The 24,872-nt window shown below is 39.3% G+C and overlaps 1 protein-coding gene across 3 annotated transcripts in view; it reads right to left on the bottom strand.

The window, feature by feature from the left end:
• Positions 1 to 24,555, bottom strand: part of FMO2 (flavin containing dimethylaniline monoxygenase 2) — a 44,180-nt gene extending 19,625 nt beyond the window's left edge. The window contains exons 1-3 of one of the 3 annotated variants that reach the window (XM_061382592.1): positions 24,412 to 24,555; positions 23,052 to 23,189; positions 1,207 to 1,395 (exon numbers count right to left, since the gene is read on the bottom strand). In XM_061382592.1, the coding sequence (XP_061238576.1) occupies positions 1,207 to 1,395; positions 23,052 to 23,183 (321 nt within the window). In that variant the 5' untranslated portion in view covers positions 23,184 to 23,189; positions 24,412 to 24,555. Of the gene's footprint in view, positions 1 to 1,206; positions 1,396 to 23,051; positions 23,190 to 23,914; positions 24,338 to 24,411 lie in introns of those variants that run through there. The other 2 variants (XM_061382589.1, XM_061382591.1) reach the window with 2 other exon arrangements.
• Between the last annotated feature and the right edge of the window lie 317 nt (positions 24,556 to 24,872).

The raw sequence follows: 24,872 nt of genomic DNA, 5'->3' as shown, positions 1-24,872 counted from the left end.
CAGGAGAAGAAGGGGAAGACAGAGGGTGAGATGGCTGGATGGCATCACTGACTCGATGGACATGAGTTTAGGTGAACTCTGGGAGTTGGTGATGGACAGGGAGGCCTGGCGTGCTGCGATTCATGGGGTTGCAAAGAGTTGGACATGACTGAGCGACTGAACTGAACTGAACTGATAATATATTCACTAAAGTACTCCACATTCTTGGCTATAGAAAATGTGGTTCAAGGGCCAATCTTCACTGTCACTGGGGAGGTTATTAGAAATGTAACTGACCTGAGCCAGTTCAGTCCTTCTCAGGCAACCTGGTGGTTTCCCATTCCTGGGCGGTCACCGTATTGATACTGAACTTAGTCTGGACATGTCCTTTTATAGTTTGAATTGAGTTCTTGCTTCTTATGGCTTATACCGCTTCAGAGACCAATAAATGGGAGTGAGTTTTCTTAACCCCTCTCCAACCTCCAGAAACAACATCAATAAAACGATAAACAAGAGAAGAAGCAACTGGGGGAACTCTGTATTAGATAGACTGAAACATTTTCATGGTATTTGCATATGTTTATGTCCACCAAATCAATTATTACAAATTAATGTAATACAAATCTATAGTAAAACAAAAATTACTGAGAAAATGAAATATGTTAAAAAATAAGTTCTACCAATATTTATTCAGAGCTATAATTTATTTCCTCAACACAGTTACTAGTTTTCAGAGTGTAGGCTATTGATACAACTTTAGGATGGTTAATGAGGATATTGTTTTTTTCTTGTTGATTATTTGTTTTTGAGGAAACAAGGGAAAGGTAGTTATAATTGCATTTCAGAAGTATCTGGCCATTCTTATGTTGCTAAACAATACATCAAAAATTAACAAAAATGGTTTCTATAGGGTTCTGAGATGAATGGGGAGCTGTGGGTTTATCTAATCCATTTTCTAAGATAATCCATTTCTATGGAGAAGGTAAGAAAATAAAACAACATAACTTTTATTTTCATATACCCTTTCAAAGGAAATGAGGCTAGTCGTCTTCAGTGGTTATAGATACTAATTTAAATGCAGTTTCACTGTCAATATCATTCAAGCCTTAATTTTGACAAATGTTTTTCTTCTGTTTATGCATATAGCCTATAGTATCACAGGTGATGACATTACTTCTTGAGTTTTCTATCGTGATATTTCCCTCCCCCCTACCCAAAATACAATACCTGGAACTGAATATACTTTAGTAGATCAAACTTCTTGGCAAAGATTCTGAAGTATTCCAGGAGTTTAGAATTGTGCAGGAAGTTTGGAAAATCTTCAGGCATTGGAAAGTCACTGAAACAGGACATTTCTTTGCTGGTGTTGCTGATGACAGATTGATAGATACTTGCTCGGCCATCTTCAACATTTTCCTAATGAAATAAAGGAGTGGTAATAAGGTATTAAAGAAATCCCTCGATTTCCTGCTCACCTTCCACATGTAACCCCTGCGTGATTGGAAGCTCTTTCATTGCTGCTGTTGTTTAGTCATGTTCAACTCTTTTGTGACCCCATGGACTGTAACCAGCCAGGCTACTCTGTCTATGGGATTTCCCAGGTGAGAATACTGGAATGGGTTGCCATTTTCTTCTTCAGGGGATCTTTCCAACCCAGGGATTGAACCTACCTCTCCTTGGCAGGTGGATTCTTTACCACTGAGCCAACTGGGAAGCCCCTTTCATTGCTGCAGTATGACTGAAATGTCTGGTGGATGAGGAGCTGTGTATGTGCCATTCTTACATTGCTAAAAAATGCATCAGTAATTAGCTTCCCAGATCTCTACCTGTTTAGTGTCAATCATTGTGACAACTGATGCTGAAGCTGAAACTCCAATACTTTGGCCACCTGATGTGAAGAACTAACTCACTGGAAAAGACCCTGATGCTGGGCAAGATTGAAGACAGGAGGAGAAGGGGATGACGGAGGATGAGATGGTTGGATGGCATCACCGACTCAATGGACATGAATTTGAGTAAACTCCAGGAGTTGGCAATGGACAGGGAGGCCTGGTGTGCTGCAGTCCATGGGGTTGCAAAGAGTCAGACGCGACTGAGTGACTGAACTGAACTGAACTGATTGTGACAATCAGCCCCCTTCCAAAATTTTCCCTGGCGAGGCTACACCCATCTTCCACATCTTTAGGAGCCAATAAACTCTGCGTCACTGGTCAGAGACTATAATGGAGAATTTCAGTTAAAATGAGTACTTTGGGGAGCAGGAAGTTTTCACATCTTAATTTGAATCCCCCGCCTTTATCTTATGCTTTATGTGAATCAACCTTCCTCAAGTGATAATGGTAAGTAGTATTTTTCTGTTTCTGGCTGCACTGGGTTTTTGTTGTAGTGCGTGGGTTTTCTCTAGTTGTGTCAGGGGCTTAGTTGCCCTGTAGCATGTGGGATCTTAGTTCCCCCAGTGGGATCAAACCTACATCCCCTGCATTGGAAGGTGGATTCCTAACCCCTAGACCACCAGGGAAGTCCCAAATAAGTAGTATTAATGCTAATCAAGTATATTTTTTCCTTTTGAACTTTTTATTTTGTATTTGGGTATAGATGATTAACCATGTTGTGATTGTTTCAGGTGAACAGCGCAGGGGCTCGGTCATACATACAAAGGTACTCATTCTCCCTCAAACCCCCCTCCCACCCAGGCTGCCACATACCATTGAGTTCCATGTGCTACACTATAGATCCTTGTTGGTTATTCATTTTAAATATAGCAGTGTGTACATGACCATCCCAAACTCCCTAGCTAACCTTTCCCCACCTGCCCCTAGCAACCGTAAGTTTGTTCTTTAAGTTTGTGAGTCTCTTTCTGTTTTGTAAGTAAGTTCATTTGTATCATTTTTTTAGATTCCCCAATCAAAACTTAAGTTTGATTCTGAGTGTTGTTGAGTATGCTTTGATAATTCAGGAGATAGCACATGCTGTGGCTGAGTTTATAATTTCCTCTACAACAAGTGCTCTGCGTAATGATTTAACATTAAATAGTGCAAGAGCCAGGTATGGTGATTCAGTGTTTGTGAAGTCAGCATGTTATCAAACAGGCTTTATAAGAAAATGTAAATAATGCCACCCAAGAACTCCTCAACAGATGCTTCTGCACAGGCAGAGACTAAGTATAATCCAGCATATAGTAGTTGCTATGATGACTTAGCACTAGGGTGGGATGTAAAAAAAACATGGAAAGATTATAGGAACTCATGAATTAATTATAATAAATTACCTAATCTTACATAAATGGCATTATAATCTCCTCTACAGAATAGTAAATAAAGGACAGTAAATATCCAACTGTAATTCTACCATTGTAATAAATCAGTTGTATATGTTGCTTTCTTACCATTACTTATAGAAAATTATTACTTTCCTGCCAGATCTTTAGGTCAAGCCTCCTTAGATTTTTGGACACGGAAAGAGGCAACCTGGACTAGCAGAAGGAGCCTGGGCTTTGAGTTAGACACAGGTTTGAATTCATCTCTTTTAGGCTGAGTGAGCCTGGACCAATCAGTGCCTCTGAGCTTCGGTCCTGTCATTTGTAAACTAGGGATGTGTTAGGTGCTCAAAAGTATTGTTATTGTCTATTGTTACAGAGGAAGCTATAAGCTTCAGCAAAGTTGTCAGTGACTCCTCACTGTTCACCACAGAATAAAGGTATCCAGGCAGCTGCTCTGACACCACAGGAACTGATACAAACACACTATCATCTATCACATCTGAATTTTCTGATATTTCATTTACAAGAGGCTATACTTTATTTCTGGAGAAGGCAATGGCAACCGACTCCAGTACTCTTGTCTGGAAAATCCCATGGATGGAGGAACCTGGTAGGCTGCAGTCCATGGGGTCGCTAAGAGTTGGACACGACTGAGCAACTTCACTTTCACTTTTCACTTTCATGCATTAGAGAAGGAAATGGCAACCCACTCCAGTGTTCTTGCCTGGAGAGTCCCAGGGATGGGAGAGCCTGGTGGGCTGCGGTCTCAGGGGTCTCACAGAGTCAGACACAACTGAAGCGACTTAGTAGTAGTAGTAGTAGTAGTAGTAGTAGTAGTAGTCGTATACTTTATTTCAAAGAGTTAAAGATTAAACTGTGGGATCTTTCCTCTTTTATCAGCAAAGCTCTTTATATGTGTTGGGCTTCACTGTGTCCAAATTTCAGAGATTATCGGTACTAACATGATTTTCCAAGGCTAAAACAATGTTTGCTCTCAGATCGTGCCATTTAAGACCAATAAAAAGTCCAAGTTTGTAAAGATCCTTCTCCTTCCTCCATTGCTTTCTCTTCCTCATTCATTCATTCACTCATGCCTACCATAAGCCAGGAGTCAGATGCCTTTTTTCCCATGAGCAGATTGTCTATCTTTCCTAGTCCGTAATTGAGGGGCAGATGATAGCTTTGTTACAGTATTAAGTGGCTTGGTAAAAACTAGTCATGTTAGGGCATGTCAGTTTTCTAGGTGATTTGGTGTGGTCTTATTATTAACTGTATGTATGTACAGAAGAAAAGGGAGTTTGTATTCAAATATGAAGTGCTTTCTGTCTCATATACAAGGATATAATCTGAACTTTGAATGAGTAAATCATGGTATTTTTGTTTTCAAACACTAGCTTCAAATTGCATAATACGGTCATCCCTTAGTGTTCATAGGGGATTAGTTCCAGGACCCTCTGTGGATACCCACATCCAAGGATACTCAAGTCCATTATATAAAATGGTATAGTATATGCACAGAGCATACACAAGTTACATAAGTCAGATTCTTCCTTTTCTCCTGTAAAACAGAGTTCATCAATTGTTCCATTAGACAGTTGTCATGGGGCTTTGATGAGATTAGATAATGCTTAGCACAATGCCTGACTTTAAATAAGTGCTCCATCCATGTTTGCCTCTCTTGCATTACTACTGGCCATTAGAGTTAGTCTTACTGAACCAGTCATAGTTTTGAGACAGAATAAAATGGACTGTTACAGTAGAGCTAACATGTTAGTTTTTACAAGTGCTTTAGATTGGCTTTAACATGTAGTTGGCTCCTCTGTCAGGTCATTTTAAGGGAATTTTGAGTGATGAGAACTGGTTCTGATGCCTGAGCTTCTATAGTAGTTTCAGGGCCAGGGCAAGGATCTCCTTTGGGGATTTTACTTGTGTAATTTGACACAAATGATGACATCAAAATTCTTTTATGAACATCAAGTAATAATCTTTATACTTAGGTTGATTGGTAGACAACTATTAAAAAATGCTTTCTGTCCATGTGCACTTCTTCCTATACTGGCTGAAGTAGATGTCTATATATCTAGATAAATCTGGGTATAATTGAGTTTTCCTGGGGTTGTAGAGGGAAGATGATTCTTATTAATTCTCCAGGCAAGAACACTGGAGTGGGTTGCCATTTCCTTCTCCAATGCATGAAAGTGAAAAGTGAAAGTGAAGTTGCTCAGTTGTGTCTGACTCTTCGAGACCCCATGGATTGCAGCCCACCAGGCTCCTCCATCCATGGGATTTTCCAGGCAAGAGTCCTGGAGTGGGGTGCCATTGCCTTCTCCAAAGTAAATAAATAAATGTCTATCAACTATATCTCCTGTTTAGGTCCTGAGCTTGGAGTTAGGGGTAAAGTGTTACCAGGACACACAGTTTTCTATCTTCATGGAGCTTATTGTCACATTGAATTAAAATCAGTTTGGGCTTTGGAGATGGAAAGTAGAGAAATAAGATGAGAGGCTTTGCTCTCAACCAAGGCAAGGACAGGAGACATGACTTTCAAAACAGATAAATTTAATTCATATATTTACTTAAAATACAAGCACTGCCTAAAAATGAACTAAGCACAAATACAGATTAATAGTCTGAATTTCCTAACAAATAGAATTAGTGACAATTTACTTGTTTAAGATAATTGATCATATGGTAAGCATTTTTCTTACTATAAATTTTTTTGCAAGTCAGAAGATTATGTTCAGACAACCCTGATTTAGAATTTATGATCTTTTATTATAGGCTGGACTAAGGTTTATCTTTGATTCTTTAAAGATGAAAAGGATATAAAAACTAAATTAAGTTTAAGAAAGATTATAAAGCTAATATTTAATCTAGAAGGAGCAAGCTTACAAAGCAAAAATAGATTCACTTATTACAAATATAAATACAAAATCTTATAAATTGTTTTTTGTTATGAAATGTAATTATATTGACTTCTAACAATCCATAGTTTATTCTCATGGCTAGTTATTCTAAGCAGTTTGGAAATAAAATTTATTTCTTTGAAAATATCCTAACATTCCAAATTTTCACTTTTTTGGGTGGATTTTATCTGCTCTGTTACTTGTAATAAGTGTAACTGAAACTTTAAATTCTTACCAATAAGAATATTTTTATTTTAATTATTTTAGTATTTTATTTTAATTATTTTAGCATCTTATTTTTATTTAAAAAATTTTATTTTTTTTATTGGCTTATAGTTGATTTACAATGTTGTGGTAGTTTCTGCAGTACAGCAGAGTGAATCAGTTATACTTGCATCCACTCTTTTTTAGATTCTTTTCTCATGTGGGTCCTAGTCCTACAATTAGAGGCAAAACTGTCATTCTCAAATGCTAATCTATGGACTAATTCCAGTAGAAGAATTCAGGGGAGCTTTGAAAAGTATAAAAACGGTAAGTAGGTCTGGTTTGGGCCCAGACATCTGTATTTTAGAAGTGCTCCCCAGACATCTGTAGTTTAGAAGTGCTCCCCAGCTGACTCAATGCACAATGAACACTGAGACACACCCTTTATTAGAGTGTCATTGCTTTCTGTCCTCTCTCCTTTGGGCTGGTACTTCCCTAATTTCTGCCCTTGATCACTGAAAGAGCCCCCTAATTAAACTCGTTGACTCAGATACTGCCCACTGTCTTCACTGATTTCAGGGTAAATGGTACACTCGTTGGCATGTGACACAAGGTCCTCATCCAGACTCTGGCTCTTCTCTCCAGCCTCATCAGTTATCTCTCAGCCAACCTGCATCCTTCTTTCCAGCCATGTTACATGACTTTGTATTCTCTAAGTGTATCAAGTTTCACAAACCTCCACGCCTTTGCACATGCCATTTGCTTGGCCTAGATGGATTTTCACATATCTGATCTCTGTTTATTGTCAAGACAAATAAAAGTATCATACCCTTCTGCTGAGTGAAATTCTGTGCTTTCCATAACACTCAGTGTTTCAGCTTCTATAAATCTGCACTCTGGATTTTCTTTAGTTCCCGCCACACCCTGCTCCCGAAAAACGAGCCCTTTGATGGTAGGGACTGTACAATTGTGTCTTTTTAGTACCTAATATATTCCTGGTGCATATTATGCAACCAGGTAATATGTTTGTTGAATGAGTGAAAGAAGTCGTGTTAACCAGAGCATTTCCCCCTCATTGTAAATAGGGCTTAATGATACTAAAGTGAAAGTCAAGTTGCTCAGTCGTGTCCGACTCTTTGCGACCCCATGGACTGTAGCCTATCAGGTTCCTCCGTCCATGGGATTTTCCAGGCAAGAGTGCTGGAGTGGATTGCCATTTCCTTCTCCAGGGGATCTTCCTGACCCAGGAATCGAACCCGGGTCTCCCGCATTGCAGGCAGATGTTTTACCATCTGAGCCACCAGGGAAGCCCCATAATGATACTAAGATACTACTAAATGATACATTAAAATAGTAGTGTAATGGGAATAAGTAAATGGTTTTGCTGATAGTATGCTATAAACTTTGTTTTATTTTATGCATGCAAATGTTATGATTTTGCTAATATTATGTTACAAACTTTATTCTATTCTATACATGTAAACATTACTTCTTTAAAAAAAATTATGGAGCTCCCGGGGGACCGGGTGGGACCAGAGAAAGCGAAGCCGACCTCGGCGGGGTCAGGAAGCGCACCTCCCCTTTTCCTAAAAGGAGCTCAGGCCCCGTATTGAAAAAAAAAAAAAAAATTATGGAAAACTAACTAAAATTAGGGCTTTCCTCTGTAGCTCAGTTGGTAAAGAATCTGCCTTCAGTGCAGGAGACCTGGGTTTGATTCCTGGGTTGGGAAGTTCCTTTGGAGAAGGAAATGGCAACCCACTCCAATATTCTTGCCTGGAGAATCCCACAGACAGAGGAGCCTGGCAGGCTACAGTCCATGACGTCGCAGGAGTCGGATACAACTTAGTGACTAAACCACCAATCAAAATATATCTTAAACAGCTGGTAAAGAGGCTTAAGAACCATAGTATTTTATATTTGTTTTCCTGGAGAGTTACAAATATCTAACATGTTAAATTTGGTTCTATTAAATGGACAACAATGTACAAAAACATATATTGAATAATGCTGTGATACATTTATCACAGAGAACTTCCCAAAGTAAAACAAGGGTAAGGCGGTTATCTTTACAGGGAAGGAAATGACTCTTTGTTCTAAGCTAGTTCTGTCTAATGTTAAACTGAATATAATGTGCTGTTAAAAAAACATGCCAACTGAAACAGAAGAGAGGCTGTGAGGCATAGAATAAAGAAAGTACGTGTTTTGGTCAGTGCGAAAACGGCACCATATGGGAAATTCCTTTTGGTGATTTCCCGGGTGTCTACTTCACAGTCTCATCTATTATCAACATTTAAATTAGTAAATTTGATGGAGACAAATACAGATGATCAAATTTGTATATACCCAAGTGTGGAGGCATAGAAACTTGACAGAGGATTGAAACTTCAAACAAACACTTAATAAAGTGAGGTACAGGTGATTTACAATATTATATTACTTTCAGGTGTACAGATAGTGATTCAATATTTTCATACATTGTACTCCATTAGAACTGGTTACAAAATAATGGGTATATTTCCCTGTGCTGTACAATATATCCTTGTTGCTTAGCTTATTTGTTTTATACACAGTAGCTTGTATCTCTTAGTCCTACACTCCTAACTTGCCCCTCCTCTCTTCCCTCTCCCCGCTGGTAACCATTAGCTTGTTCTCTCTGTGAGTCTGTTTCTGTTTTATTATATACATTCATTTGTCTTATTTTTCAGGCACACATAACCAATAACAGAGTATCTGTCCTTCTCTGACTTGTTTCACTAAGCGTAATACTATCTAGGTCCATCCATAGGTTGTTACATGTGTCAGAATTTCATTATTTTCTATGGCTGAGTAGTATTCCATTATGTATACTGCCACATCTTTATCCATTCATCTGTTGATGGACATTTCATTTGCTTCCATATTTTGGCAGTTACAAACATTGGGGTGCATGTATCTTTTTGAATTTGTGTTTTTGGATATATACACAGCAGTGAAATTGCTGCATTGTATAGTAATTCTGTTTTTAATTTTTTGAGGAAATTCCATACTGTTTTCCACAGTGACTGTATTAACATACATTCCCGCCAACAGTATACAAGGGTTAGCTTTGTTCTACGTCCTTGCCAACATTTCTTATTTGTGGTCTTTTTGATAATAGCCACCCTGGTGTGAGGTAATATCTCATTATGGTTTTAATTTGCATTTCTCTGATTAGCAATGTTAAACATCTTTTCATATGCCTGTAGGCCATCTGTGTATCTTCTTTAGAGAAATATTTATTCAAGTCTTATGCCCATTTTTAAATTGGGTTGCTTCTTTTTTTGATACTGAGTTGTATAAGCTGTTTATATATTTTGAATATTAACCCCTTATCAGCCATATCATTTGCAAGCATTTTCTCCCATTCAGTAGGTTGTCTTTTCATTTTGTTGATGATTTCCTTTGCGGTGTAAAAGCTTTTAAGTTTTATTAGGTCTCATTTGTTTATTTTTGCTTTTGTTTTCTTTGCCTTAGACAAATAAAAAAATATGTTATAATTTATATCAAAAAGTGTTCTGCCTATGTTCTTTTTTAGGAATTTTATGGTTTCAGGTCTTATATTTAGGTCTTTAATCCATTTTGAGTTTAATTTTTTATACGGTGTGAGTAAATATTCTAATATTATTCAACATAGAAAACTTAACAGAAGATTGAAACTTCATATAAACACTCTTTGATTAAGAATAAAACCAACTAGATAATGTCTAACATGCACAAATGTGAAATCCTATAATTAAGATTAAAAAATTAGTTTTTACAAAGATAGGATAATAGTGACCCAAGTCATCAATAATTCAGATGAAAAACACAGGGGTTTTAATTGATTCCAAGTTTAATATTCATCTTTAGAATTCTGTGAGATGAAGCATGAGGGTAAACATGTATAAGTTTAACTGCAATATCGTGGCTGGTTCTAAGACATCTTATTATGTCATCTCATTGTCATCTACCACTTATTAGTAACTATAGGCAAATCACTTACTTTGACTTTCTCACTTTTAAGTTGGAATTACTAAAAACTATTGTGAGTATAGAATGAGATAATTCATATGCAAGTAATTATATAAATGATAGCATTAGCTTTGCACATACTGAAAAAGCTAGTGCACATTAAACCTTTAGTAGAGGTGCAGCATTCAAACCTAGTGAAGCACAATCTATAGTGGGAAAGTGTAAAATGAATTGACTGTAAATTTTTTGAGGGGAGTGATTTTTATCTGATTCATTCAGACTTTCATTTTTATTATTTTCCCACTACCTGTATCCCTTTGGGCAGGTTATTTATCCTAAACTCTTCATATGTTAAGTGAGGATAATCATAACACCTATGCCCTAGGAGTATTGTGAAGAAAAATGAGATGGTGCACAGCAAATGTTTCCTGTTGCTGGAGAAAAGTGCTAAAGTATATGTTAATTACCCACCTTTCTCATGTTCCAAAATGGCCACTAGGAAGTGCTAGAGAATCTTTCGGAAGAATTCAGCACCATCTGAGTTGGGCATGGGGCAGGAATTTTAAAATTTTAACTTGTCACCACTAAATGTATTAAGTGATCTTAGAAGAATTGTGTGTAAATATAGAAGTTAGAGAGTAACATATTTTAACATTGATTCTGATTGGTAGAGTTGTAGAGAGGCAAGTATTGCTGGAAGTGGGTGTGGAGGCTCCCAGCAGCATTTTCAGCAGCTCCTTCCTTGGCACTACTGTCTCCTGGAAATCCAGACCCTCACGTGGTCCCATTGGAGGCCTGTGAAATTTTGATTATTGTATGTTTCACTCTTCAGTGAAGACTTTGTCTTCTTTGGGTAGAGAAATTGTTTATATTTATCTCTTGGATATAGTTTTAAGGGAGGTTTGAAATGTGATATTGTTGCAAGTGCCAGGGAGCTATATACTTAACCATTTTATATCTAATAAGGCTTGGACTATAAAGCTGAGTGTTGAAGAATTGATGCTTTTGAACTGTGGTGTTGGAGAAGACTCTTGAGAGTCCCTTGGACAGCAAAGAGATCCAGCCAGTCCATCCTAAAGGAAATCGGTCCTGAATATTCATTGGAAGGACTGATGCTGAAGCTGAAACTCCAATACTTTGGCCACCTGATGCGAAGAACTGACTCATTTGAAAAGACCCTAATGCTGGGAAAGATCGAAGGTGGAGGAGAAGGGGACAACAGAAGATGAGATGGTTGGATGGCATCACTGACTCAGTGGACATGAGTTTGAGTAAACTCTGGGAGTTGATGATGGACAGGGAAGCTTGGTATACTGCAGTCCATGGGGTTGCAAAGAGTTGGATACAACTGAGTGACTGAACTGAACTGAATTAATTCAAATTTTAACCTAACTTTTCTATCCCACAGGATGATATCTCTAATTCTGAAATTTTAGACATCAGGAATGTGATAGCAGGAGAAATATTTTGGGGCAGAAAGAATCTTCCTGGAATTAATCAAATCATATATATATATATATATATATTAATTGAAGCATAATTGGCATACAATATTGTATTAATTTCAGATGTAGGACATAATGGTTGCCATTTGTATGCATTGTGAAATGATCACCACAGTAAGTCCTATTTCTCATTTGTCGTGATAAAAAGTTATGGAGTTTATTGTGCTTTTTAGTTTGATGGAGTCCCATTTGTTCATTTTTGCTTTTGTTGCAATTGTTTTCAAGTCAGATACAAAAAAATCATTACCAAGACTGATGTCAAGAAGCTTACTGCTTCCATTTTCTTCTAGGAGTTTTATGGTTTCTGATCTTGTGTTCAAGTCTTTGATCCATTTTGAAACAGTTTTGTGTGTTGTGTAAGATAGAGATCCATTTTCAGTTTTTCACAGTGGCTGTTCAGTTTTCCCCACACCATTTATTGGAAAGACTATTCTTGCCCCATTGTGTATTCTTGACTCCTTTGTTGTAAATTAATTGACCCTATATATGTGGCTTTATTTCTGGACTCTCTGTTCATTTCCATTGACTTATGTGCTATTTTTTTTATGACAGTACCATTCTGTTTCTTGACTACTAACACTTTGTAATAGTTTGAAATCAGAAAGCATGATGCCTCCAGCTTTGCTATCCTTTCTCAAGACGGCTTTCACTATTCAGGATCTTTTTATCAGTTCAGTTCAGTTTGCTCAGTCATGTCTGACTCTTTGCAACCCCATGGACTGCAGCACACCAGGCTTCCTTGTCCATCACCAACTTCTGGAGCTTATAACAAACTCATGTCCATCGAGTTGGTGATGCCGTCCAACCATCTCATCTTCTGTTGTCCCCTTCTCCTCCTGCCTTCAATCTTTCCCAGTATCAGGGTCTTTTCAAATGAGTCAGTTCTTTGCATCACGTGGCCAAAGTATTGGAGTATCAGCTTTAGCATCCGTCCTTCCAATGGATATTCAGGACCGATTTCCTTTAGGATGGACTGGTTGGATCTCCTTGCAGTCCAAGGGACTCTCAAGAGTCTTCTCCAACACCACAGCTCAAAAGCATCAATTCTTCGGTGCTCAACTTTCTTTAGAGTCCAACTCTCACATTCATACATGACTACTGGAAAAACCAAAGCTTTGACTAGACAGATCTTTGTTGACAAAGTAATGTTTCTGCTTTTTAATATGCTGTCTAGCTTGGTCATAACTTTTCTTCCAAGGAGAAAGTGTCTTTTAATTTCATGGCTGCAGTCACCATCTGCAGTGATTTTGGAGCCCGAAAAAGTAAAGTCTGTCACTGTTTCCATTGTTTCTCTATTTGCCATTACATGATGGGACCAGATGCCATGATTAGTTTTCTGAACGTTGAGTTTTAAGCCACCTTTTTCACTCTCCTCTTTCACTTTCATCAAGAGGCTCTTTAGTTCTTCTTCGCTTTCTGCCATAAGGGTGGTATCATCTGCATATCTGAGGTTATTGATATTTCTCCCAGCAATCTTGATTCCAGTTTGTGCTTCATCTAGCCCAGCGTTTCTCATGAAGTACTCTGCATATAGGTTAAATAAGCAGGATGACAATATACAGCCTTGATGTACTCCTTTCCTGATTTGGGACCAGTCTGTTGTTCCATGTCCAGTTTTAACTGTTGCTTCCTGACCTGCGTATAGGTTTCTTAGGAGGTGGGTAAGGTGGTCTGTATTCTTGTCTCTTGAAGAATTTTCCACAGTTTGTTGTGATCCACACAGTCAAAGGCTTTGGCATAATCAATAAAGCAGAAGTAGATGTTTTCCCGGAACTCTCTTGCTTTTTTCAATGATCCAACAGTTGTTGGCAATTTGATCTCTGGCTCCTCTGGCTTTTCTAAATCCAGCTTGAACATTTGGAAGTTCATGCTTCACATAATGTTGAAGCCTGGATTGGAGAATTTTGAGCACTACTTTGCTAGGGTAATGAACCCGGTGAACGTGTCCGCTCTTCTTGGTCTGTCCGCGGCCCCTCGCCTGTCTTTCCCCCTGCCCGTTGGGGAGGGTGAGGAAGGCAGGGGTTGGGCGGCCTTTGGCCCTGTCCTTAGGTCTCCTGTCCCCCGCCTTGGGGCGTCAGTGGGCCGTTGGTCTTCTGACACAGCAGATGCTCTCGCTTCGCCTTCTCCGCGGGTGCCCCGCGAGCGGGCCCTCCCCGCGGTGGGGAGGGCTGTGCCACTGCGGCGCTGCGCACGCCACGTGGGTGTGTGAGCGTGCCTCATTTGACCCTCGGTGGTGCCCCTGGAGCGCTCCAGGTCGTCCCTCTGGTGCCTGAGGCCGAGCAGTGGTGTTGTTTCCCTTAATCCGGTGTCCCCCTTGGGTCCCTGCCGCAATGGTGTGTGTGACCCATGAGTGGCTCTCTTTAGGAGGGTGGGTAGAGACGGTAGGAGAGGTGTGCCTGTTCCCCTCGTCGTGGAGGCTGACGGATGAGGCCTTGCAGGGGGCGGGACGCAGGCTCTGCTACGGCCCTGACCGCGCACACGCTCCTGTGTGGTCGTCCGCTTACCTGTGCCGCAGACCCCTCCCGCCCAGCTGAGGACTGGCAGCTCCTGGAGCGCCTCCATGGGCCCGAAGGAGAGACGATCTGGGTGAGGGACGGCACGCCCTCGGTGAGAAAGCCTTCTCTAGCGATCCGAGAGGGACAGCCGCTACCCCTCCCGAGTGCGCAGTGGCCACCGCCAGAGCACGTGGGCAGAACCCCCTCCCCACCCACCCCTCCTCTCTGTTGGGGGTGGGTGCGCCGGCCCCGCGGTGGGGCCGTGTGCCGCTCCTTGCCTTTTTTTTTTCCTGAAACTTCCCTGGTGGCTTAGATGGTAAAATGTCTGCCTACAAGGCGGGAGACCCGGGTCAGGAAGATCCACTGCAGAAGAAAATGGCAACCCACTCTAGTACTCTTGCCTGGAAAATCCCATGGATGGAGGAGTCTCCTAGGCTACAGTCCATGGGGTCGCTGAGGGTCGGACACGACTGAGTGACTTCACTTTCACTTTCTTGCTAGCGTTTGAGATGAGTGCAATTGTGCGGTAGTTTGAGCGTTCTTTGGCATTGCCTTTCTTTGGGATTGGAATGAAAATTGCTCTTTTCCTGTCCTGTGGCCACTGCTGAGCTTTCCATATTTGCTGGCATATTGACTGCAGCACTTTCACAGCATCATCTTTTAGGTTTTGAAATAGCTCACCAGGAATTCCATCACCTCCACTAGCTTTATTTGTAGTGATGCTTAGTGATCACACCATCATGGTTATCTGGGTCATGAAGATCTTTTTTGTATAGTTCTGTGTATTCTTGCCACCTCTTCTTAATATCTTCTGCTTCTATTAGGTCCATACCATTTCTGTCCTTTATTGTGCCCATCTTTGCATGAAATGTTCCCTTGGTATCTCTAATTGTCTTGAAGAGATCTTTAGTCTTTCCCATTCTATTATTTTCCTCTATTTCTTTGCCCTGATCACTGAGGAAGGCTTTCTTATCTCTCCATTCTTTGGAACTCTGCATTCAAATGGGTATATCTTTCCTTTTCTCCTTTGCCTTTTGCTTCTCTTCTTTTCTCTGCTATTTGTAAGGCCTCCTTGGGCAACCATTTTGCCACTTTGCATTTCTTTTTCACTGCCTCCTGTACAATGTCACGAACTTCCGTCCATAATTCTTCAGGCTATCTGTCTATCAGATCTAATCCCTTGAATCTATTGGTCACTTCCACTGTATAATCATAAGGGATGTGATTTAGGTCATACCTGAATGGAGAAGGAAATGGCAACCCACTCCACTGTTCTTGCCTGGAGAATCCCAGGGATGGGGAGCCTGGTGGGCTGCCATCTATGGGGTCCCACAGAATCAGTCATGACTGAAGCGACTTAGCAGTAGCAGCAGCATACCTGAATGGTCTAGTGGTTTTCCCTACTTTTTTCAATTTAACTCTGAATTTGGTAATAAGGAGTTCATGATCTGAGCCACAGTCAGCTCCAGGTCTTGTTTTTGCTGACTGTATAGAGCTTCTCCACCTTTGGCTGATCTTGTCTGGATTCTATGCAAATTTTAGGATCTTTGTTATATAAAATGATCTTTTATGGTCCTAAAAATTTTAGGATTGCTTGTTACATTTCTGTGAAAATGCCGTTGGAATTTTGATAGAGATTGCATCGAATCCTTAGATTGCTTTGGGTAATATGGACATTTTCACAATATTAATTCTTCCAATTGGTCGGCATGGAATATCTTTCCATTTATTTGTGTCTTCTTCAACTTCTTTCATTAATATCTTATAATTTTCAATGTACAGATATTTCACTTTCATAGTTAAGTGTACTTAATTTATTCTTTTTGACACAATTATTAATAGGGTTATTTTCATAATTTATTTTTCTGATAGTTCATTCTTAGTGTATAAAAAACTATAGACTTCTGTACATTAATTTTATACCTGCAACTGAATTTGTTCTAATTTTTTTTGGTGGCGTCTTTAGAGGGTGTGTATATATATATGTATATCTATATATATACACACACATATACATATATGTATATATATACACACACATATATACACATTCATCTATTTACATATACATATATATTGGAGAAGGCAATGGCACCCCACTCCAGTACTCTTGCCTGGAAAATCCCAGGGATGGAGGAGCCTCGTAGGCTGCAGTCCATGGGGTCGCTAAGAGTCGGACACGACTGGGCGACTTCACTTTCACTTTTCACTTTCATGCATTGGAGAAGGAAATGGCAACGCACTCCAGTATTCTTGCCTGGAGAATCCCAGGGACGGGGGAGCCTGTTGGGCTTCTGTCTATGGGGTTGCACAGAGTTGGACACGACTGAAGCGACTTAGCAGCAGCAGCAGTATATATATATAGTCTATAGTCTATATATAAGAATCATATTATCCACAACAGTTACAATTTACTTCTTCTTTCCAGTTTGGATGCCTTTTATTTCTTTTTTCTAACTAGCTACTCTGGCTAGGACTTCCAGTCAATACTATGTTGAATGAAATTAGGAAGAGTGGGCATCTTTGTTTTGATCTTAAAAGATTTCAGTTTTTCATCATTGAATATGCAGTTAGCTATAGGCTAGTCATACCACCTTTATTATGTTGGGGTATATTTCATCTATACTCATTGAGAATTTTTTTTTCTGTAAATGGATGTTAAATTTTGTCAAAAGTTTTTTGTATCTATTGAAAAGATCATGATTTTTGTCCTTCATTTTGTTAAGGTGGTATATCACACTGACTGATTTGAGTATGTTGAACTATCTTTGCATTCCTAGAATAAATCCTGCTTAACCATGGTATATAATCTTTTTAATATATTATTGAATTCAGTTTGTTAATATTTTGCTGAGGATTTTTGCATCCATGTTCATTAGGAATATAGGTCTATAATTTTCTTTTTTGTGGTATTCTTGTCTTGTTTTGGTGTCAAAGTAATTCTGATCTCATAAAATAAGATTTGAAGTGTTCCCTCCTGTTCAGATTTTTGGAGAAGTTAGGTATTAAATAGGGAAGGATATGTAATAAATATTTTTTGAACGCTTGGTAGATTTCACCAGTGAAATCATCTGGTCCTGGACTTTTGTTAAGTTTTTTTGTTTGTTTTAACTGATTCAATTAATCTGATTCAATCTCCTTACTAGTAACAGCCTGTTTAGATTTTCTGTTTCTTCATGATTTAGTCTTAGAAGATTGTATGTTTCTAGGAATTTGTCCATATTTTCTAGGTTGTTCAATTTGTTGACATATAATTATTCATAGTAGTATTTTATGATCATTTGTACTTCTTTGGTATTAGTTTTAACTCTTATTTTTTTCTAATTTTACTCATTTGAATCCTCTTTTTTACTTAGTTTAAAGTTTTATCAATTTTGTTTATTTTTCAAAGAGTCAACTCTTTTATTGATATTTTCAATTGCTTTTTCAGTCTCTATTTTATTTTTTATTAAACTTTTTATTTGGTATTGGAGTATAGCCAGTTAATAACGTTGTGATAGTTTCAGGTGGACGGCAAAGGGACTCAGTCATACTCAGCCATGTTCATATTACCCCCCACATTTTATGTTTTAATGTCACATTTTATGTCTTTTCTGTGTATCCTTTAGATAATCATTGTAGTTATAGTTTTTCAACCACTTTTGTTAAAAATATTTTTAAAATTGAGGTATATTTGATGTAAAATATTATGTAAGTTTTAGGTATATAACAGAGTGGTTCAGAATTTTTAAAGATTATACTCCATTTATAGTTACAAAATATTCACTACAGCTTATTTATGGAGAAGGAAATGGCAACCCAGTCCAGTATTCTTTCCTAGAAAATCCCATGGTTAGAGGAGTCTCACAGGTTGGAGTCCATGGGGTCACAGAAGAGCTGGACACAACTTAGCAACTAAATAGAATAGTTTATTTTATACCTAACAGTTTGTACCTCCTAATCTCCTACTCCTTTCCCCCTTCCCATCCTCCCTCTCCCTACTGGTAACCACTGGTTTGTTCTCTATAGCAGTGAGTCTGTTTCTGTTTTGTTATATTCAACAGTTTGCTTTATTTTTTAGATTCTACATATAAGTGAAATCATATAGTATTTGTTTTTCTCTGTCTGACATTTCACTTAGCACAATACTCTCCAAGTCCATTCATATTGTTGCAAATGGCAAAATTTTATTATTTTTTATGGCTAAATAGTATTTCATTATGTATGTATATATTATATATATATACATAGTATACATAGTATACACACACACATCACATCTTCTTTATCCATTCATCTGTTGGTGCATACTTATGTTGCTTCCATATCCTGCCAATTGTACACAATGCTGCTATGAACATTGGGGTGCATGTATCTTTTTGAATTAGTGTTTTTTTTTTTTCAGATAAATAATCAGAAATGGTATTGCTGGGTCATATGGTTAAGTTCTAGTTTAGTTTTTTGAGAAACTGTACTGTTTTCCACTGTGGCTGCATGCACCAATTTACGTTTCCACTACCAGTGTGTGGAAGTTCCTTTTCTCTACATCTTTGCCAACATTTGTTATGTGTGTGTGTGTGTGTTTAACTGATAGCCATTCTGACAGACATCTGTTTCCTTCCTGAGGTTAGGGGTGTTTTCAGCCATTACTTCTTCAAATAAGTTTTCTGTGCCCTTCTCTCTCTCTTCTCCTGAGACACCTACAATCCAAATGTTACTCCATTTGATGCTGCCCCCTAGGTCCCTTAAGCTGTCTTCACTTTTTAAATTCTTTTTGCTGCTCTGTTTTGGTGAATTCCACTACCCTGTCTTCCAGATCATCGATTCTTTCTTTGCTTCATCTAGTCTGCTGTTGAACCTCTTCAGTGTATTCTTCAGTTTAGCTATTATATTCTTCAGCTCTAAGGCTTCTGTTTGGTACTTTTCTATCTTTTTGCTGTACTGAAATGTTTGATACATTTTCTGTCTTTTTGCTGAACTTCTTGCTGTGTTTATTCATTCTTTTCAGTGTTTTATGACCATGACTTTTAGGGCTTTACAGATAAATTATATATCTTGTTTCATTAAGTTTAAAACATTTTTATTGGCATATAGTTGACTTACAATGCTGTGTTAGTTTCAGGTGTACAGCAAAGTGATTCAATTATACATATATCTACTTTTATTTCTTTTTTAGATTCTTTTCCCATATAGGCTTCATTATGGTTTTTTTTTTTCCCCTGGGGTTTTATTGTTATTTCATTTGGAACATTTCTCTGTCTCTGAGTTGGTTTCTATGTACCAGGTAAAACAGCTATCTCACCCAGTATTGAAGGAGTGGCATTGTGTAAGAGAAGAAACTTATCATTTTACCTTGCCCTACCCCTTGGCTGTCTCTCAAGCCTTCTGAGTATCTGAGCAGTCAAAGTTTTTAATAGGCCCCAGTTGTTGAGGTGCCAAGAACTCTCTGTCTTATTTTTTTTGTCAGACTGTGGAACCCAGAACATAATCCACCCTGTGCTGGTCTTCAGAGCCAAGCATGCCAGGGGCATCCACTGTGTGGTCTGCACCTACCCACCAGCTTTGGTGGAGCCCTGGGAGTGGCTTGGGGGTCAGGGTACTTGATTAGCAGGCTTTAGTAGGACCAAAGGATCAGTGTATGGGCAGGGTGCAGTGAGCAGCAAGCAGTGCTAGTAATGGAGGGGAGAATGCAAAAATGGTTCTGGCTAGTGCCTCCATCTCCAGCGACAGTCCCAACAAGTTCCTGCACCTCTGGCAGATGCTCTAAGACTAGTAAATGAAACTCCTTCACATATGGTCTAGACACGTCACACACTGCTGCCTTTGTACTGGATTCCAGGGCAAATGAGTCTGTGCACGAGCTCTTTAAGAGCAGAATCCCCATTCCCTACAAGCCTAATATTCTCTTAGATGAAAGCCCTGTTGCTTTTCAAAGTCAGACATTTTGGAGGCTGGTCTCTCCAGAGCAGGTCCCAAGGGTTGGGGAGCCTGATGTGGGGCACAAACCCTTCACTTTTCAGGAAGAAGTGCTCTGTTCATGAGATCCCTCCCACATGTGTGTTGCTCTGCCAAGGATGGGGTTTGGGGAAAGATAATGCCTTTGCTTCTCCTACCTGTCTCAATGCAGCCCCTTTATTCTTTGTTGTGGCAGGCTTTTCAGCTCATTTTCAGGTCCTTCCCAGAGAGAGTTGCTCCATATGTAGCTGTGGATTTGTTGTGTACATGGGAGGAAGTAAGTTCAGGATGTTCCTACACTGCCTTCTCCTACCACCCATCAAGTCATATTTTTGATAGACCTCTCAAAAAAACTCTTACTCTTCTGTGTCCAAGTTAATGATAATTAAATAAGAGACATTTGGCTCTTTGATAGTAAATCCCAAATTGGGTAATAAAACAAAGCAATGACAAATTTATCATTAAACATGGACTCATTGAAATTTCATGTTTCTTTCTTAGGTGAAAAAAAAAATCTACCTGGGGAAAATATCTGAAATGGAATCTATATGTGAACCCAGAGTAGGCAAAATAACACATCCTTGGGTAAGACAGAAATTTCCATTTAATCACAGCACCCTCTCAGGTAAAGCTATAATGATTCTAATGATTAGTTGTTAGTAAGAAATGAATGTGATTCAAGCTGTTTTCCAGTTTCTTCTCAGCAGTTACTGTTTTGTATAAGGATCAATATCTTCATTATTAGCTCTGAGTGTGCTTGAATAGTTGAAAACACAGATTTTTTTGTTTGGTATTTGAGCAATGTTTGCTGAATTTGTCTCATCATAGGATTTATTTGGGACTCATGTAAAAAAAAAATATATATATATATATAGATTCCCTGCCTCAAAAGATTTTGACTCAGTAAGTCTGGGCTGGTGTCCAAGAACCCATATCTTTAAGAAACCTTCTAGGCATGTCTTATAATTATATACAGTTGAGAAACCCAATGCCAAAAAATTCCTCTTGGCACAAGAGTCATTTTGAACTGGGAAAGCACACATGTTAGATGTTCTTGCCATCTCCTTGATGAGTCAGCTTGTAGTGAGAGCCCTTTGGATGGTCTCTGCTGGTGTGAGAGTCTGCTTTCATGCACTCAAAATCTTTCACTTGTGTCTGGAGTGTTCCCACCAGTTTTAATATCTCATTTGAATGTACTTGATACATAATCTGAAAATCACTGCTCTTGAGTTCTGACATAAAAATTTGTTTAACCTTTCTGAGCAGGAATGCAAATTATGGTTATAAGTAGGGGCTCCTGCTTCGGAGAAGGCAATGGCACACCACTCCAGTACTCTTGCCTTGAAAATCCCATGGATGGAGGAGCCTGGTAGGCTGCAGTCCATGGGGTCGCTGAGGGTCAGACACGACTGAGCGGCTTCACTTTCACTTTTCACTTTCATGCATTGGAGAAGGAAATGGCAACCCACTCCAGTGTTCTTGCCTGGAAAATCCTAGGGGCAGGGGAGCCTGGTAGGTTGCCATCTATGGGGTTGCACAGAGTTGGATACGACTGAAGCAGCTTAGCAGTAGCAGTAGCAGGGGCTTCTGCTTAGGTGTCATGGAGACTAAGGTTTGAATGTTGGTTCCTACAGCTGAGTGACCAGTCATTTAACCTCCATCAGCTTCTGTTTGCTTGTCTATAAAATATGAATATAGGTATCATAGCTAATGTTTGCCATATTTGAAGTTCTTTGCATAAAATATCTTCCTTTATTTTTAAAACAGTACTATGAGATAATCATACTTTTCTGTTGTTCCTCATTATACAGCTGAGAAAACTAAGACACAGGAATGTAAATAACTTGCTCAAGGTCTCACACCTAGGAGATGGCCAGCTAATTATTTACTTAAAAGATTATGGGAAGAAATAGTTATAAATCTTTATAGCTATCTATCTTTGTATCTTTCTTTAATTTTTTTTTCACCTGAGTAATTTATTTATTTATTATACATATTTCAATGCCATTCTCCCAAATCATCCCACCCTCTCCCTCTCCCACAGGGTCCAAAAGACTGTTCTATACATCAGTGTCTCTTTTGCTGTCTCATATACAGGAGGGACAACTAGTATTACCAGTATTTGAGTTTGGCTAATGGAATAAATTTAATGAGTAAAATATCGTTAAAAAGTATAGTATAGTATAAAACTATATACTTTTATAAGCATACTTTTATATGTATATACTCTTATACATATAAAAGTATAAAAACATATACTTTTATACATATAAAAAGTATAGTATACTTCAAGGATAGGGAAGCCTGGTGTGCTGCAGTCTGTGGGGTTGCAGACTTGGACATGACTGAGCGACTGAACAATAACAATAGATACTTCAAGAGTGCCCATAGTTACACTAGAATGTTATCAGAAAGCCAAGCAAACGTTGTTTATTTTATTGTCAGAAAAAAGTCAGCAGTAATAAGAGCTCCCTCTCTGAAAAAGCAAGTGCTCAATGGTTAGACTATAAGTCGTGTCTTGAACAGAATGCCTCTCACTTCTATTTTGTAAAATGTTCTCTAATATCATTATATTGCTTTGAGAATAACAAAAATGTGGGCTGCAAGACAATCGTTGCATCCAGAGGAAAAGATTCTTTCACATGTCGTGTTGGCTACCTGGGCACCAGCCTATTTCTTTAGTTCCTGCTTGAAGTAAATCTGATCAAAACTGCTAAAGAAAAGCCAAGGTGTCTCAGTAGTATGAATCACCCTACAATAGCAGAACAACCTGTTCAAGAAACAAGAAGATCTCACTTACTTTGAATCTCCACAGTCCTCCAATATCTTCAGTCCTCTCAAAGCAAGTGGGTTCGAGTCCCTCATCCACACAGCACTTGAGAGAGGCCAGGCCGCTGACCCCAGCTCCAATCACTGCCACCTTCTTTGCCATGGTATCCTGTCAAGGAGTTGATCAATTAATGCTGCTTCACTGAGGCAACAGGTAAGACCGTCCTTATTGTGTGGACAGTAACTGGCTTTAAATGCTGTAGCAGTGGTCATTTAATAAGCAGCACTATTTGAATAAAATGCCTCACCAATCAAATCCCAGTCTCCTCTTCCCCTTGAAAGAAGCCAAGTTGTGTCACGTCTTGGTTTAACGTTTAAAAGCAACCTATTTAACAAAGCCAACCGATTCAAAAACATAGTACCAGGGATATGAGCCAGTCTTCAGTTAAGTTCCTTTTTTTGAAATTTTATTTTGAAACAATTTTATTCAGTGTGTCTTTTTTCTTTTTGCATGAGAGACTACCACTTCCCCCTTAATAAAGACATGCTGCTGCTGCTGCTGCTAAGTCGCTTCAGTCCTGTCCGACTCTGTGCGACCCCATAGATGGCAGCCCACTGGGCTCCCCCGTCCCTGGGATTCTCCAGGCAAGAACCCTGGAGTGGGTTGCCATTTCCTTCTCCAGGGGATTTTCCCAACCCAGGGATCGAACTCAGGTCTCCCGCATTGCAGGCAGATTCTTAACCACAACTGAGGTATCAGGGAAGTCCAAGACATAATGGTACTGCACACTTTAAATAAAGTGCAGTATAATATAAACCTGACATTGGGAAGGAAAAGAATTTGTGTGACACGTTATTTGGAGGGTCTGGAAATGAACCTGCAGTCTTTCTCACCTGTGCCTGTACTGTCAAACAGTGAACACAGTTTTCAAGAGACTGAGAATAAGCTAGACTTCAGTACTTCAGTGCCGAGGAGTCCCAACATTCAGAGTCCCCAAAGCGAGCAGAAGGCTTTCCTTGTGCAAGGATGACTAGACCCGTCATCTTCCAAGTACTGTCATTACTGCCCTAGAGTAGAGGGTTCTCCTTCTTCTCCAGACGTTGGCCGACGAGTCCTTAAGGGTTCGTCAAGCCATAATCAAGAGGGAAGGAAAGGTGCTGGGCGAGATTACGCAGCAGGGGCGGGAGCGCGGGAACCGGAGCCCTCTGATAAACGCTCCCCCTCCTCGCCCTGTTACGGAGAATGTGAGCGAGAACCGGCTTCCAGCTCAAACAGGAGACGTAGCTCCCGCGCGGCTACGCTGGGCCCGCTCCCCGCTTCCTCTTCAGTTAAGTTCTTCAGAGTACCGAACTTTTGTTTTTGAGTCTCTTTCCCCAGCTATCATCCTTACCTCTGTTTTTGTCTTTGAGTGCGCTGACAGTAGTTTTCTGTGTAGATTGTGTGCTGGGAGGTAATCAGAAGCGTTTTAAGAGTCAGAGGAACCTGTGGGCAATGGGAGGAGCTTGCAGTCCTCCGCCTCCTCCTCTGGCATTCTGCCAGCTGAAACTTCAAAGTCTTTGTCAGGAGTCCTGAAATGAAGCAAGAGGCTTATATCCTGAGATCCAAGGTAAAGGTTACAGTAACAGCATCGTACAGGTGCCCATGTATCATACAGAGAGTTTAAAAATCCTCTTTATTGATATAATGGATATAATCAATGCTCATTAACAAGTTAGCAAATATGCTCATAAAAAGAAACCCAAATTATTCCTTTATCCACCATAACATTTTTGTTTATCTTTCATATCTATATATGTAGATAATACATACACATAAACAAAAATGGAATCGCACTCTACATATAATTTCCAA

Source organism: Bos javanicus, chromosome 16, assembly GCF_032452875.1.
Source record: "Bos javanicus breed banteng chromosome 16, ARS-OSU_banteng_1.0, whole genome shotgun sequence".
In the NCBI taxonomy this organism is placed as follows: domain Eukaryota; kingdom Metazoa; phylum Chordata; class Mammalia; order Artiodactyla; family Bovidae; genus Bos; species Bos javanicus.
This window is presented reverse-complemented; position numbering and strand designations above follow the sequence as displayed.